The 17,737-nt window shown below is 42.8% G+C and overlaps 1 protein-coding gene across 5 annotated transcripts in view; it reads left to right on the top strand.

Annotated features, from left to right (window-relative positions):
* The window catches only part of MITF (melanocyte inducing transcription factor), a 111,058-nt gene that overhangs the window by 49,572 nt on the left and 43,749 nt on the right, over nt 1–17,737 (top strand). For all 5 annotated transcript variants that reach the window (XM_075513703.1, XM_075513706.1, XM_075513704.1 and 2 more), the window contains one exon: nt 11,019–11,265. In XM_075513703.1, coding sequence (XP_075369818.1) covers nt 11,019–11,265 — 247 coding nt within the window. The remainder of the gene's footprint in view (nt 1–11,018; nt 11,266–17,737) is intronic.

The following is a 17,737-nucleotide window of genomic DNA, read 5'->3' as shown; positions in this document are numbered from 1 at the left end:
GAAGGTGAAGTTTGCATCCAAAGTGGTAGGTTGAGGTGAGGGGATGGTTTCTAGTGCTCACCTTTCGCAACCAAGAAGCTAAAGAACCGGGAGGGTCACTTTGTTCCCAGCAGCATGTTTGCCAAGCATTTGTTTTGCAGAAACGCGCAGCTGCTACCAAGTCCAGACTGAGAGCTGTTATAATACGGCTTTTTAGGGACAGCAGTACTGTTGGCTGCTGGGCTCCAGCAAGTCTGGAACTGTACATCATTTCCAGGTGACTTTGCTGCCAGTTTATAAACCTGGTTGACTAATGTAGTGCTGTATAGTCGTCTGCTGTAGCCTAAAATAACAGAAGGTGTGAATTGCTGCTCCACAGTAATGGCGGGTGCTCCCACAGGTACTTTGCCAAGGTCACAAATGCTAAATAAACCAGACTAAACAAAACCTTGTTGCGAGAATTCATGATTAACTGTAGCCTTTGCAGGATTTATCAGTTATAAACTAAGCGCCTGCCTTTATTTTTTTGTCCTAGTAACTAAGGCAGATGTGAACTTCAAGTCCAGTGAAACATTTTTTTGGCTCTTGCCTCTGTTTACATGATTCAGGAGTTTGCAGTAGTTCCACAACAAATATAGCTTTGAACAGAAATAGCCATTCAAGTACTATGCTTCTGGCAGTACAGAAGAGATTAAGAGGGTCTAACAAAAAAACTTGTAAAGGGTTTTGAGTTGGCTGCCTTTTTTTTTTTTCCCCCCCAAAAAAGTAGACCAATAATTGTAATGTATTTTGAAAAGGAAGAAGTGGTATTCCTGCAGCAAGTTACATAGACAGCATTTCTCGGTTGTCATGAAACAGTGCAAAACATGGTACATGCTGAGTAGTTTTACTTTAAAACAGGCTTTTTCTAGAACTGCAGCAGCTGTATTAAGTTTTAAGAACTTAGCTGGTTGCATCAAGTTGTTTCTGAGGATTTCTCCTGATGTCTCTTCTTTGAGAAGAGCTTATGCTTTTTAGATGCAACATAAGACAGATGCAGAACAAAAGGGTGATGGCAAAATGAAATTAAGCAGGGCTGTATTTATGAGTTGTTAAGAAAAGACTTATGAATAGATTGAGGATCTTTTTGTATATATTTTGACACTTCGAAATCAGAAAGTATAAATGTTGCTTGCATGTTCTTATTTTGAATGAGACTTCATTCTGTATCATGTTTTAGATTTGGTATTTCTTTTATTTACATGCGATCTTAAGTTTAAGTAATTATTTTCCTCTTTTCCTCTCCCTAGTATTCATGAACAGTTTCTGGCTAGAAACAAGGTGCAGAATTTTTTTCTACAGGGGCGGAGGGGAATTGCCAGAACAGTCCCTGGAGATGCCAGTTCCCCAGTACTCCAGGCTTTAAATCAATACTAAATATTTCTGTGAAAGACTGCAGTTCATATAGGTGTCATGAACTTAAAATAGAATTTACAGCTGTTGGATGGCGGGTGAATTGGTCCTCTAACCAACACTCGCACTGACCTACCCCAGCCATGCTGTGCAGCTGCAGAGCAGACCCTGAGGTGTTCCGATGTGACCCACGGTGTACAACCGACGGTTGTAAGCACACAGAAACCTTACCCATCTTGGGGAAATCCCTGAACTGGGAGCGGTTGGGATTTGGGATAGGTACCTGGGGACAGAGGGACCTTATTGTGGATGTGACTGTATTGAGGATGCTGCTGGATCCCATGGTAGCATAGCAGTGCTATCTGATGGACTGCTGGGGTTTGCTTTCTCCAAGAGCCTTGGTTTGAGATTACCCCATGTCAGGGATGTTGTAGGTCGCATTGAATGGCCTAAGCAAGGGAATTGAAGGCTATCTCTTCTGTAGTTGTTTGCAGTTGGGTAGTTTCTCCAGTGAATGACTGTCATTTTGCTTGGCCTCAATTAGCAAGTTTTTAAACATCACTAATGCTTTCTTACCTGGGCAGCTGGAGTGTATCCCACCTTCCTGTCTGTACTGTGAATACCCAAGGCAGCAAGACTGGTACATCTGTCCTGCAATTGTAAATCACAATTGCAGTGTAAATATCCAAATGATGGTAAAGTAACTTTTTGCTGAATAAAGGCTTCCCCCCCCCCCCCCCCCCCAGTCATTCAGCCTGTGTGGTAAAACAATCCACTTGCCCCAATAACTCTTCTACAAATAGCCAAAAATGTAGAAGAACTACAAGCAATGCTTAAGGACTCTAAAAATTGGAGTTTGTTTAAAACGTGTGGATGCTGAGGAATTGTTTTCTGCAGTCTGGAGAGTTGCTTTGTTAGAAAAGTTGCTAAGGACACTCCCCGATCTGATCAGGTCCTGTAATGAACAGCTAGCACTGTGGCTAGAGATTGAAGGGAGAGTTTGCATAATATCTGTCCAAGATGATTTTAATGTTAGAGTTATTGCAGTAATGTGTTAGGGGTTGTTTGTTCCCTTGCACATAGTATTCACTGTAACAAGCAAGTCCTACACGCTGATAACACTGACCCATCACGTATCGAGCACTGAATTAACTTTGCAGCTTTCATTATGACTGTTTGGGGTTTTTAATCATTTCAAGCAAGTCTTCCATAAACACTTTCCCTTTTGCTTCTTAAGATCCTGTTTGCTCAGCATACCAGAGCGAGGATGTCATCTGCGCGAGATGAGGCTTTCAGCTGCCTCGTTGTCTTTGGAAAGCGTTGAATAGCACTGTAACAGTGGATTCAATAAGCAGAAACCCTCGATTGAGTGGAAGGGTTTAGGCTGGGAATTGCTGGGTCACTGTAAGCCTCGAGGAGTGCGGTGGCTTTTTGGCTGGGAGGGAATCTGAGCATGTGAATGACGGGTACAAGCTGTGAACACAACATGGTCATCTTGTTATTCACAGGGCTGCCTCTGTGAATAAACTCGCCATCTGACTGTGTAAGTGATAATTTCTAAACCAAGATGCGATGGAAAGGGGATGTGGAGTCAGATCTGGGCACTATGTAGCTGCAGAGTATCAAAAAGTGCAGTGATCATACGTCATCTTCCCTCTCTGCGAGGGTGTTATCTTCTCTATTTACCCAGATAAAAGAAGGTAAATTCTATATTACAAAATCAAGAACTACAGAGGTTGTTAGTGGAGTGTTATCTCCTGGCTTTTTCTTTTATCACCTCTTGGTTGTTTTAGCTATCTGTTTTTTTGTTTTGCAAATGTGCGTAGAGCTCTTTAGAGAGGGAAGTACCCATAGATGTGGTGTCTGAAAAATGGTTCAAAAAGCCTTTGACAAGGTGACTGGTCAGGCTTTCAAGTGAAAGACAAATCCGCCTCATGCCTCTTTTTTTTTTTTTTTTTTTTTTTTTAAATATATTCTCTACATTTGTGATGGCTTTGAAAGTTTGAGGAAGAGCACCAAAGCAATATTGGGTAATGCAGTCAGCTACATTTTTGAATTCCTTTAACCCTTCATGGAACATTTTTGGGAGCTTGAGGTATTTGTGTGTGTACGTGTCTTCACCTGCCTGCTCCTTTTCTGCCTGAGGGATTCGGCCTGTTTGAGCAGAGGTGAAACTAGGGAAACTGTGTACACCATCACATCGAGTCTCTGTACTGTTACAGATGCATGTCTAGCTCTTGAGATGCACCTCCAGTGGTTCCTAGGTGGAGGTTCACTTAGGTGAACCTTGAATGTGAAGGAGTTATGTCCCAGAAAACAAATTTGTCTTGCACCCACCCTTTCCCTTCGTCTTTTTGGTGATAAAGATCGTGAGAAAACTGTGCCATTACAGACTGTCCTTATCCACTCCTCTGATGGCATTAATGGCCTGATCACACCCCTTTTAATTAATGAATGGGAGAACGGCTTTCAATGGCAACCCGCGTCTTCCGTTTCTCCCAGACCTGCAGCGGGTTGTCTGTCCGTGGGACAGCGAGGGTGGTACAGCCACCTGGGCGCGGGGCTGAGGATCACCATCGCTCAGCCCGCGGTAGTGCCAGCCATTTATCTGTGCCTGCTGTAGACCCACACCGTGCTCCAGGCTCTCTCCATCAGGAGTTTGTGCAATACTCTCATGCAGGTGAGGCAAGATGTAGCGAGATGCTGACTCCGAACTTCTGGCCTGTTTTGGAGTCCTTTCATGATATCTGAAGACCTTGTGCGTGGCTGCCTCAACTCCCGTCTCTTCTCGGTAGGTGCTGGATTGCACAGGTCTGCAATGCCAGCAGGCGCCGGGCTCCGCTGCCCTTGTCGCTGCTCTGTGGGGGTTTGAGTTGCCAGGTCCTTATCTGGAGCCACCCCTAGAGACTTGGCCGGCCGGGACACCGCTTGACTTTCACCCAAGGGTGCTCAGCAAAAGCCCTTGGACACGAGGGGGGCGGGGGGGGGAGATGGAAGCTGTTAGAGTTCAGATGTTCGTGCCCTGCTCCTTTGACAGCTGCTGTCTGTAAGCCGTGCTTTCCTGGAGCCACGGCACCGTGAGCAGATTGCGTGATTGATTTGTTGTGATGGAGGTTGTGTTCTGGGAGTTGAAAATACTGTGCTTGGGAGCTGGCCACTGTCTTCTGCAGAGCCACAGGAGCTGTGGCTGACCAGCTGAGATAATGATGGTGACTTTCAGAAGGGGAAGACTTACAAAATACTCCATGTTTAAAAAAAATTATAAATATATATACATATATATATCTCTCCTTCTGAAACTTCATGTCAAACACACATTTGGGCTAATGGAGGTTCAGTTTAGGCATAAAAAGACTTGGTGCATTATAGTGATTATTATATAGAAGTCTTTGAGGATAGTCTCGGTTTGCAATTATTCATCTCCCTTTTAACAGGAATGGTAGTAAAGGATCGTAAAATATGACCTTTGCAGCTTCTAGATTGAACCTCTTTAGTTTTACCTTGTTCCTTAATCTGGTGGTGATCAAGCTTTCCAAGCTATACTGCAAGCTGTGTCCCCAAGTAAATGGGCATTCAAGCAGATCAACTTACGGCATTTTATTAAGTCAACACTCATGCAAAAGCCACCTCCAGAGCTTAATAATTATTTACTGAGTGTTCCTGGGTCATGAGAGAGGTTTTCATTAAGTTCAGAAAGCATTATGTTCAGCAGCTTGTGAAGGTGCGTTTTAAAGACAGGAAGAAAAATGGAAAACTACTAAATGGTGTACAGCTACTTAAAAAAATTCTTAGCTGAGGATTAAATGAAGTGTTTTGTTTGTGTGGTTGGTTTTTGCTGTGTGTGTTTTGTTGTTTTTTCTTTTTTTTTCTTTTTCTTTTTTTTTTAAAGACAAGCGTATCCACTGAATTCATTTGATCTGTAATTCAGCCCTTAGCTCCTGGGTAGTAGCTCTGCATGGTGGATATTTGAGGGTTTTTTCTTCCTTCTCCCTGCTGACCAGGTGCACACAATGCATTTGGGTAGATGGATGGATGCCCGTTGGGTTGAGGGTTGTTCTACGGGTGCAGCCCGTGGTGTAGGGTAAGCGGTGCTGCTGCAGGAGAGCAGCTCTGAGCTGGTGCGGGTCAGGATAAGAAAGCAATGGAGGGACAAAAAAATGTTTTACCTTGATGATGGAGCAGATGTAACAGCAGGCAGTGTGTCTCTTTAAACATGGAACCTTCAAACGCAGAAACCTTCTTTCATATAGAGGCCTGAAACATAGTCCTTGCTTTCTTATAAAGGCTGATAAAGGTCTCCACACCATTTAGGTAATTGCTCTGTCCTTGGCAAGAAAGGACAGACGAGGGTGCCAACTGTTGGTTTGGGTTTTTTTAACATCGATGCTTTGAGCAGCACCAGCCGGTTGGTGTGGGGAGTGGAGCATCGCTGTGACCCACAATCAATTATTAAATTTTAGGAATGAAGTGCAAAGTGCTCCAGGGAAAATGCCCTAGTAGTTTTCTTGTACTTAGAATCCCTTGCTTTAGCTGAAGATAGGGTAGAAATTGTGTAGGGGGCTTTTTTGTTCTTTGTGTGAGTTTTTTGGTTTTGGGGTTTGGGTTTTTTGGGGGATAATTGGCTCCCTCTTACATTTTTTTTTTTTTTTTTTTTTTTCTTTTGGTATCCTTCCGTTTTCTGTCACCTCTCTGTGGCAAACAGTGATGCTGGCTGGCAGGTTGGATGCTGCTAGAAGTGTTGTTGCTTCAGCCACATATATAGTACTGGCAACAAAAAGTTTCTTGAGGTTTTACTGCTTGGTAGAGAGACTGAAAACAATCTGGCAAACTAACTTTACTTTTGAGGAACTCTACTGGTCATTGAAGAGGAGGGCTGTTGGGCAGTGGTCTCTTCTGATAATGCCTTCTGGAGGTCAAGCCAAGTATTTGAGTTGTAATTTTGGCAACCTCTCATCTGCTTGCTTTAAAGGTCACGATAGTTTTGTGCTAACACCAGATATTTAAACGTGGATGCCTTTCTTTTCTCTATAAATAATTATGAATGGGGTACGGGTAAGACATGAAACACAAGCATTTAAATCCCGTGTTATTTCTTACCTCTGACCTCCGAGATCTGGTGCAGCTCAGTGGATTTCTTGAGGTGCTAAATCTGCTTTTCTTGGCTGATTTCTCTGTGGACTAACCCATTAACAAACAGGTGGCATGAATGGAGGAGAGCAACAGCAGCCTCCCTCTTGTGTGCCATTTCTCTGCTTAGAGCAGGGTAGTCGATCCTGCCCAGAGCAATGGGTTGGAAAACTCTTTTTTTAAATGCATTTTATTTGATGCTTGTTCATCTCTGTTTGAGGAGGCTTTGGGTTTGAGGAGTTGGTCTGTGTTTTTCATTATTGTAATTAGTTTAAGAAACCTTACACTGGGGGCTTTTCTTTTTTTCTTTAAAAAAAAAAAAAAACAGAACAAAACTAAACCAGTAATTAAAAAGCAAGCTGAGTTAAATAATTTTTTCTAGTCCAAAATCTCTGGAGAATTTTCTTAATGAATACATAGCTAATGCAAAATAATGTTTGTAAACCAGACAACTCATATAAATAATGCATGTGAACCAGAGAAGTTGTTTGATCCATTTATAAGAATCTGCAAACAAAACTGACCAACAGAAGACGAGTTTGTCTTTTTGACCAAGGAGATAGAGATAAAATAATCAGTACACGTCTGGGAAGGCAGATTAGGCTCTAAAAGGTATGGTCTCTGTAATCTCTTGAGTTGATGGCAACAAAATCAAACTTGATTTTAATCTGATCAGTTGTGTTTTATTATGCAACAGCCATCTGCATTATAACTTATGTATGCAGTAACTAACATTTCCCAGGCATCTCTGCAAAGGATATGTAATTTAAACTGATTTAATAAAATGTTATCACTTCATGATTAATTGGATTGGCACATGACACTCATAACTAAGAACTCTCAGTCTGTATTACACTATGCTTATTAGACTGCTAATGGATAACTGGTTTAATCATATGTCAATTAAAAGGATGAGTCGGTTTCATTTATTGCAATTAAATGGTATCCATAAACTATGTTTGCAGGAAGTATCTAAATCACATCGTGTATCAGTTGTGTGTGTGGGCTCTGTTACCAACGCTACATAATCCGGGGGTGAGTCAGTTCACGTATGAGAGTTTTGAATCCACGTGTCCAGGTTCTGGGTCGTACTGCGGTACATGGCACCATGCTCGATCATGGGAGAAGGTCTGCCTGTGCAGCAGCATGTAAAGGTCAAGAAGCTTTAAAAATACGATTTTCAAAACTCTCGTGATGAAGCCTTTGACATAACTTTTTAATTGCTTTTTTGATTGGAAAACTGAGTTTCTGACAAACCTCCTGTTTGCTCTCTGGAGGGTACATGGTGATGGAGCCCAAACCATCTTCCGTTCCACCTCAGAGCTTTGCGTGGAGCATCCTGCGGTTGAGAAGAGGAGCAGACACGGAGGGGAAGGGAAGCTGAGCCGGAGGACAGTCCGTGTTGTGCATGGGACAGGCTTAGCGGGTGACATACCAAAGTTTCAAACAGTTTTCCACGTTTGATCAGTGCCGCTCGTGGCGAGTGGAAGGCGTGTTGGTGTGGTGAGACCGCCCTGCCCGCGGCAGGAGCTTTACAGCCCCCGGGGATGAATAATGGGCAATCTGCATGGCAGGAGTGTCTTGTGTTTGTCCAGTTTCCTTCGCAGGGCTTGTGACAGGAGCATCTGGTCAGGCAGGCAGGTGCTGTGCAGCAGCTTTTATCCCAGATAAAAGCATTATTTGAACCCAACTGCGTCGACGGCAGTAGCTGCGATCTGGCAGCACGTTGCTGCCAGCGCTGCCTGCGTTCAGGGCTTGTGTGCCTCTATGCTGCGTAAAATTTTAACGTGCACAAATAAGAGAAGGATGTGTCTGCTGAGCTCGCGGCTCTGTTGTAGCTACACTGGTTTCTGGCTTCTCCTTTGAAATAAGGATGAACAGGACATACGGTCATCTCCTCAAGCTTTTTCTTCCCCCTCATCTGGCCACCAAAATCTGGTGTTCTGGATGCAAATAAGATCAGAGTCTTCTTCCCCTGGCCGCTGTCTGCTCTTCTTTTGATACCTGTTTAAACAGTACATTGCCCAATCTTGCAGTACTACCTAATTACATCTAAGCTATTTTTTCCAGTGAATAACTAGAATATTGAGCAGAATTACAAAAGAAATAAAACCTGGAAGAGTTTCTGTCCTTTGGGGAAGAATTTGACAGAACAGCATTTTCTGGGATTATTGTTTCTTTTAAAGACACAATATTTGAAGCTTTTGTTGACGATTTTCTATCAACAGCAGACCCCTGAATCACCGTCAGGAAGCTGTAAGGACAGTTGTTGAGTTGTTGGTGTGAGTAGGTACAGTAATCGTGTGAGCGAGGTGAATCGTGTAACCCTGGCAGGGGCTATTTGAAATGTCATGGAAATCCTTTCTCTTTCTTTCTCCCTTGCATTCCCCAAAATTTTAGTATATGGGAAGGCTCTTCTGAGACAGTTTTCAGCACACTTGGCTTTGGTAGGTGGAGAAACAGTTCAAAATGAAAGAAGGTGGGAGGAACTGCTGGGTTACCAATTTTGCAGCATTATCTATAAAAAAATGCCAGTAGCACACAAATGAGAAATCTGCCTAGTGTGATACAAAATAAGCTTTTCCTCAACATGAGGAGAATGAATCCTTCCTTAAAAGTAGCATTTGAGTGCCTTTTTTTGCTCTTCTATTACAGTGGTATCCAAAGTGCAATATTATTGGTGGACAGGAAGAAAATATTAGCGCTTCAGTAATACATATATAAATAAAATTCATAAATAAATATGCATATATTGGAGGTGCATGCTCAAACACTTTTTCCTGGTAGCAGTGCATGATCAAAAAAATTGGGAGGCCACTGGTCTATAACTGTCCTGGTCATGGAAACAAAGCATGTCCTTGGTTTGGAAATGTGCAAGTGGTTCAGATGTGCAGCCAGGAAACACGCTGCTGGGTTTAGATGTGAGAATTGCTTCGCCCTTAATTGAAAGGGTGGTGTTTTTTACAAGTATCACAGTCAATGACTTGTCTTGAGCAGCTAATTAGTGCGATTATTCCACAGCTGCATTAGTTTCACCACAAAGGTTTTCTCTTGTTTTATCAAAAGGATCAGTGTCTCTGTGAATGTTTCAACCTGACAGGTCTTAAATAGCAAGATGGTCCCCTCCCTGCCCCCAAAATGTGTGCTCTGGAAAAGCAGAGTTTGATCTCTTGGGGGAGTAAGCGTGGGTTCTCCTTTTTGGTTTCTGCTCTGAACCGTTTTCAATATCGGTCCTAAACAAAGCCGGAAAACTTCCAGCAGCGCTGGCTCCGGATGTCCAAGCACAAGGAGCTGTTGGTGCCCGCAGCCTCCAGGCGAGACGTGAAGGGATGCTGGCTCCTGGGCTCCTTTGCAAGCCGTGCGTCAGCATCCTGCGGGTAGCACCTAAGCACCGGAGCCAGAGGTGGGGTTTTCAAGAGCAGCCTCCTCCTAGAGCGGGAGGGTTACTGCTGCCTTCCCCAGGCATGGCTCTGCATCATTACAGACTAATGAGCCCGTTCCTTCCATGGGCTGACAGCAATCAGCTGCAGCAGTCAGAATCAGAAACCAAATATCCTGAATTATATGCACTATGGCTCGCTCTTACATGGAGCCATGTATTCTTACCCACTTCCAACATCCTCCCCTCCAAGGATGTGCAGCTTGGTATTTACATATCCTAATTGTTCTGCCTTACGCTACAGAAACGTCTTATAAATGGATTTTAGTTCTGGGGGCTAACAAATTGATGGGTTGCTGCAGAAGGTGTCCCTGCAGTCCATGGCAAAGTCCCATGGTTTGTCCCATGCTGCCTGGTAGGAAGCTCTGCTTGCCAATGGCTTAGAAATGGCTCCTAGGTGCTGAAGCAGCGCAGCGTGCTAGCTCGGGCCAGCCTGATACGCCTAAAAAGTGTGACTGAAATAAAGCCGTTATTGTGGTTTATTCTGCCTGTTCTTGTATCTCACTGCGCTTGGAAGATGCTGGTAGGCCTGAAGTGGGAGTTTGGTTGGTTTTTTTGGGTCTGGTTTCTAGCGATGAAGTGTCACCACCAGCAGATCCAACCCCAAGGTAGTATTTTGCAGAAGATAACTGAACTTTGTTGTGTTGTGCTTTCATGGGAGAGGTAGATTTATTTATCTGTTTATTTTTGAGCCAGATCGTTAGACCTGGAGTATTATCTATACCTATCATAAGACTTGATACAGCCCTTTTACTTTTTAAAAAAAGGAATATGAGTGCCTGCTGCTATCTATAAAAGCATTTGTTTTTCTCGTGGATGGTTGCTGTAAAAATTGAAATAGCAAATAGCTCTTTACAGCAGGATATTGGCGTTTGGAAATGGTTAGCTGCAGTCAAGTTAAGGCAGCCTAACGTGGCTGCTAAGTACCTGAAGTAGGTTGGCTCCGAATTCCCCCTCGCATGGTGCAGCTGTATACTCACCCATCCCGCCCCACGTTCCGGTGTAATTCTGCAAGCTCCGACCGCTGGAGCCGCGATCCCGCTTGTGGAAGCTGAGCTGTATCTCTCTGGTCTTCCCACAGCAATTCCGAGCATCCTGGCGCTTCCAAGCCTCCCTTAAGCTCCTCCAGCATGACCTCACGAATCCTGCTACGACAGCAGCTCATGCGTGAGCAGATGCAGGAGCAGGAGCGTCGGGAGCAGCAGCAGAAGCAGCAAGCAGCCCAGTTCATGCAGCAGCGAGTACCCGTCAGCCAGACACCTGCCATCAACGTCAGCGTCCCCACCAGCCTGCCCCCCGCCACCCAGGTACCCATGGAGGTCCTCAAGGTACGCCGGTCTCTCTGCTTTTCTGTTTAGGAGCTCTCGCTCATCTAAATGCCCTTTATTTAATAGGGACATGGTTATAGGGATTTTCGGCAACGAAATTTTGCAAATAAGCGGCGCTCTGGCTTGATTTGCAGCTTATTTTGGTGTCCTGGTAGTGAAGAATGGAAAACCTTTTTTGAAAAGTTTGTGTGACTTTTGTTTTCTTTCAACTTTGAGATCTCGGGAGGGAGGTTTTGTTACAAAACTAATGTTTCTGTCATTTTCCCTTTGGAAAACACTTCTCCATCTTTCTAGTACTTAGTTATTTTCAAAAAGAAGACATTAATAATAGATATTAAAATCAATATTTTGGTTTTTAAAAGAAAACAATGAAATATTTTTGTAAAATGGAGTCAAAACTCATTACAAAAGAGCTCCTCAGAAAGCCTTAATCTGAAATACGGGTGAGTTTCCAGCCTCTTGCAACAAGCCTTCGTAATCCTTTTTTGCTTAAATGACTTGTTTGCTATTAGTAGCTTTGGGTTCCTTGTCCTACTGGAAACTGTAGGAGCTTGTTAGTATCCCTCTATCAAAGGGGATGTAGCTTGCTAATTACTTGGGGGAAAAACCTGAACGGCTATAAGAAAAGAGATAATTTCATGCACAGAGTAAGTCCAAGTAGACTAAAGCAATGTGAAATGTGTGAGTAAAAGAATGCAAAACGTTTTGGAGAAATTTGCTGACATATTTCATGAAAATTTAAATTTTCATTAGTTTTGAAGAGTTATCTATTTGTTCTGCATTACTGCTAATTCTTTTTATTTCAGTCTGATGTTTAGTAACCCCTTTCAATCGGTAAGCGTATTCTTACCAGATAAGTTAATTGAGCCTGGTTACAATATGCTTGTAGTCTGCGCATCGCTGTTGTATGTCAATGGTACGTATTCAAAGATTCAGTTTTGAAACAGGCTTGCAGGCTCAGGATTTCAAGGCAGTCTGTGTGCAGGTTTATGGAGGAAATGTAGGATGATTTTTATTTATTGAATCTGCGTTACAGTGTTGTGTTGATAGCGCCAAAATTAATACTTAATTGGGGCCCTAGAACCATACTCACATATGGTCTACGATCTAGGAGCAAAAAGGTGACAGTTGAAATTTTTTTGGGGAAAAAAAAACTATATACATACACAGACACATTTCCATTAAAAACTAAATATGATATACTTTTGAGTGTATGTGCATATAATAAGGAGTCCAAAATTGACTGGGAAGAGCTATTTTGTCTAACGTTTTTGCATTACGCACAATGCTTGTGTATAAAAATTTGTTAAACTTGTTTCCAGGTTATGAGACCGTAGTTATAATTCAGATCCAGCAGATGTATAGGTGCTATGAAATAGTTTTTTTGTTTGTAATGCACTTAGTTAAATAAGCATACGTTAGATTTTTACATCTTTCATCCTAATATGTTATGACGTGAATTCTAGGGTTTTTTTTAAACCTCTCTGAAAACTTGTAGGAAAGTGTTTATTTTCTGATGATATTTTACCATTAAGGAAGGAGTGTAATGTCTTGAAGAAGCATTAGCAGTTGTCTATATTGTTATTTTACAATTGCATCTTTATATGAGAGAGGAGGGGAGGCAGCCCTTTATTTCTGAGGGACGAACTACAGAAGACGCTGCAGCTGAGAGGTGATGCTCGCTTATAGGGTTACTGGGAACTGGCTTGTCATAGGATTTGCATGCAGATCCGTAACCTGCTGGAGCATTGCTAGGGAACTTCACGCGAAGGACTTGAGCCTGAATCCTCGTCCTCCAGGACTGCGAAAGAAGTATCTGTCCCCTGGTCCCTCCTGATGGAGCACAGTCTCCTGGAAAGAGGGAGGGCACCTCCTCTGCGGTCATCTTTGGCCCAAATGGCAGCGCGCGTGACCCTGTAGAGCAAAAAATTAAGAGACTGTATGCTTAAGGGGGCTTGTGAATTAAAAGTAATAGCTGGCAACAAGTGCCTTTTGGCGATGGAATTGTGCATTGAAGGTGATGGTTGTGTACGTGTGAGCTACCTGCTGGAACAAAATGATGCATCTCTTCTCACCACCCGCATTTACATAAATAACAGTCAAAATTAGCAAAACCAAGTCCTCTTGGTCTCTCTCTGCGAATGAGAGAAGAGAAGCTGCTTTGCATAGTTGTGCTGCTTGTGTTTTTGGTGGGTGAAAGCAGCTAAAGATTCATCCTTTTATCCTTACTGATAAAAGTGGACTAGTTCTGTAAAAAAAAAATAATTTAGTACAAAATACTTGGCTTGAAATCATGATCTTGCTGAAAATTTACCACTGGTGCTTCAGTGAGAATAAGATTTCTCTGAAAGGTCCATATAATTTTGGTTTTGTGTGTGGTGTTTTGGTTTTTTTTTTTTAATTTTTTTAATTTTTTTTTAAATAGGTTATTTGTCTCAAAAGATGAGATTAACAATAAATCAGGATCTTCCTGGTGCCGATACGCTGACAGCCAGCTCTGCCTGCAGTAACGCTGTACAAGTGACATCATTTCCCTGCAGCTGCTTTTTATACTTCAGTTGGTTTTTAGCTGTAGACAAATTTTCCATATGAGCGGTACAGAAGTTTTAATTAGATAAATAGGGAACTAAGTTGGTAACTTTATTATCCAAATGGTCTGGATTTAGTGACCTTAAAGAATGAGAGAGACAAAAAGGGGGTTTTTACACTTTCAGAAATGTTAATCTGCAAGGCAGCTTTCTTTAAGAGGGATCTTTTTGAATATTACTTCACAAACAGATAAGACCAAATGTAGTAGCTGGTTTTGTTGTTGTTTTTGTTTGTTTGTTTTGGAAATTAGCATCAAAAACCCCCCACTCCAAGCCTGTTGAATTTGTCAGCGTTTTGTGTTTTTAATTACATTGTGTGACTTGCCCTTTCTCCCATATCTCACAATGTGAGAAGGAGAATAATACTTGCATGTCTGAGGATGGTAGTTTGGAATGACTAGTTTAAAAAGAAGCGAAAGGTTTTAATGAGCTTCCATTTTGTATTTGTTTTCAAGGTGTGTAAGATGTTCATTTAGAAACAATACAGAAAGAAAGAGAAATACATATGAATCTGTGTCACATTGCATAGGAATCTCCAAATTACATAATGTGGTATGTTCGAGGCCATATGAATAAATAGAATTTCATTTTCTTGAGTAATGACTTCTTATTGCATCACTTCTCTGCCAAGTAATGTAGCTTGGCAAGGTAGGAAATGACCTGTTGGAATTTAAATTTTGTGTTGCTGTGTACAGCCTAATTAAGAGATGGACAAGGAGTAGTCTAATGCATTTGAAACAGTATCTCTTTGAATCTAATAGCAAAAGGAAGATTTGTTATGGCTTTCAGTTATCCTTCTGCAGAGCTGATGTTAGCTTCACCGATGTACTGTTGGTAGTTGAGGAAAAACGCTACAGGGAGATGTCACAAGAGTTTCTTTGCTTCTGCTGCAGTTCAACTTCTTGTTCTGCCTTGGAAATAGGAGCATATAACTCAAAATGTTGATCGTTGGAGTAGTTCCAAGCCCTAATAATGTTGGATCAGGATCCATTCCTGAGGTACAAAGTAAGTTTATATTTTTATTTAAAAGAGTTAACCTTTGCAAAGTGTTTGTCTTAAGATTTCTTCAGTGGGTTGTTTTATGGAGTTGCTTCTTCCATACAGGTGTATTTTGGTTCTGTATACTTAATTGGTATTACAAAGCTGTTCTCTTTGTTGTTGTTGATTGCAGTTACTCTCTCATCTGGTAGGAGTCCTTATCTGTTGGAGCAGAAGCACCGCTGCAGATCTCAACTTTAGTGTTCTAGAGCTGATCTCTGGGAACTGGTTGCTGCATTTCTGTCAGCAGGGTTAGCCCAGGACTTGAGGAGGTCGTGCATCAGGTCCCTGCCTGCAGTCACTGAGACCTGATGATAGGTTAGTCCTTTTGCTCCTCAGTCATCCATGTGCAAAACACTACTGCTATTAATCCCATACCTTGTGGAGTTAAATTTGTTAAAGGTGGTGAAATCCTTGGCTATTAGAAATTGAGAGAATACGCTCTTGGTTTGTAGTGAAGCTGGTCTGTTAATCAGCTTCCCCATAGCTGTCTCGGACTTCATCTGTTACCGTCTTCCTGCTTGGTAACACGGAATTAGCTTTTCTCCTGTAGTCCTAGCAGCTGTCTGTTGACAGTTATTTAGGGAGCATCTCCTGTGGATGTGATATAGTTGTTGGTTTCTGCTTTTCATGTCTTTCATGCCCCCCCTCGCCTGCTCCCAGCCCCCTTTCCTGCAAAGCAACTTGCAGGATTCTTGTAGAGCGAGTGATCTCCCACCTGCCAAGCTATGGGCAGCAGCAGGACAACTCCCTGCCTTTCTGACAGGCAGTGATACCCTAGCCTCATCTGTAGGATAGTTTTCAGTCTTCTGTGTCAATCTAGGCAGCTGATTTTAGGATTTTTTTTGTTGTTGTTCAGCAGGCAAAAATGCCTACTTGTATGACCAGAGTTTTATGTAATGTCCCTCTGGCTTCTTCACCAAAGCTGCGCTGTAGCAGTATGGGTATAGGGCTCACCACCCTTTACATGCTTTTAAGAGACATAGAAGGAAAAGGGGTTTCCTTCATCTAAAAGATCCAGGGGAAGAAAACCAAGGAATCACTCTAAAGGCTGAAATTGCCAGCCGTCATTCTCGCAAGCAAAGCTTGCAAGATCCTCTACTTGTTTTTTAGGTTAGTTTTTGAGAAGTTCTGCTGATGGAAGTAGTCAGACCTGAGATGTTGATTAAGGCTTGCCTTTGAAGATTGCTCTCTTCTATTTTTTTTTTTTTTTTATAAGTGCACTTGTCTCAAAGTAGTCTTATTTACAGAATTTGCACTGGTCCAAAAAGTAAACTTATTACAGCAATTCAGAGAAGTGGGCTGGGGGAGGAGTGGGGGCTCACCTATTTGCTTATTGAGAGACATTACAAAAATTGAATTGTAGCTATGCTGTGCAGCTTGTATTGTTTTGCCTGATTTCTGGATAAAGTTTACTGTTCGGAACAAGCGTAACACAGTCCCCTAAGTACTTTGGACCTGCCTGCCCAAAACACAATGTGTTATTGCAGAAACTGCAACTGGCGTGGGCAGGCTTATTTCCTCCATGGGAGGAGATGCACTGGACCATCCTCGGGACTCAGGAAAGGAGGCTCAGGGCCAGCTTTGGCCCACAGAATTGCAAGTCAGTTCCTTTGAAAACATTACCAGTTCTTGAAAAATTGGAAACGTTACCAGTGGGCAGCTGACATCCAGCCCTCTGCATGTCTCACTAGGCAGATGGAAGGTGGAAAACTGAGGGTGAACACTTCTTCCCTCTCTCCCTCCATGTTATTTGTTGGCGTTCCTCAGTTGGGGCATAGATGCGACGCTTGTGCTGTCGTGTTTTTAAAGTGATGCACCAGGCCATGGCACAAGGGTTGATGGAAGCCTAAACTGGATGTGTTGAAATGGTGTGGTCCCTGTCCCAGTCTGTCCCTGCTGCTGCATGCTAATGCTCCTGAGGTTGCGGTTGATTTACCTCCCCTTCCTCCTGGGTGTTCTCACACCAAATGAATAGCACAATAAGAAATCTGCTGGGCTTCTGATGTCTCTCTTCCTCCCTCTTTGCCTGCCATTGGGAATTTAAGAATGTAACTTACATTTGGCACAGGCGCTGAGATGGGAGAGCCGCGTCAGATGTGGCTACGAAGTACAGCCTCGAGGGCTGGGATGGGAACCCACAGTGGGTGTCTGCTCCACAGACTGGCGTGTTCCTGCAGTGGTACAGACGTCTTTTGGACGCTGCACAAACACTTTGTGGGTAGTGAGGTATAAGCAGGTCTCCTGACCAGCGGATGATATAACAGGTCCCTTTCAGGATGCTATCATCCCCTTTTATCCTTGTTTCTGGAGAGCAAGCAAACAGTTCCCTTGCTCCAGGGGATCTGGACAAGGCGGGTCCTGCTTTGTTGGTCTGCAGCTTGAGATCTCTCCTCTCTGTGCTCCCGCTTAGTGCCTGCTCTTGCTAATGGGGCAGTTCACCCCAAAATGTGACGTGCATATAAAAACATATGTATGGAAATATAGGCTACGAAAACATTTTTGGTTTTTGTTGTTAACAGATTGTTAATAGTGTATTTGTGTACAATAATGTTTATAATACGCTGGACATTTAAAAATTTCTCTGCCACTAAGGACCCCACTTAGAATTCCCCCTGCCGCACTGCCTAGGCTGGTGTCTTCATGATAGATGTTAACTGCTCTTTTGGTGCTAGAAACACAGCTCTTTACTGCTACGTCTTGTCGTTGTGGCCTTTCTTCTTTCACCTGGGGTCCGAAACAAGCTGAAACCTCTTCTTTTCAATCGGATACTGTTCACTGGATTTCTGCTCTTGCTTTATTATTCCAACAGCTTTTGCCCATCTCGTGGCAGCAGTGTGGGCTGA

This window comes from Mycteria americana, chromosome 11 (genome assembly GCF_035582795.1).
Source record: "Mycteria americana isolate JAX WOST 10 ecotype Jacksonville Zoo and Gardens chromosome 11, USCA_MyAme_1.0, whole genome shotgun sequence".
NCBI lineage: Eukaryota > Metazoa > Chordata > Aves > Ciconiiformes > Ciconiidae > Mycteria > Mycteria americana.
The sequence above is the reverse complement of the archived record's forward strand: the minus strand, read 5'-3'. Positions and strand labels throughout refer to the sequence as shown.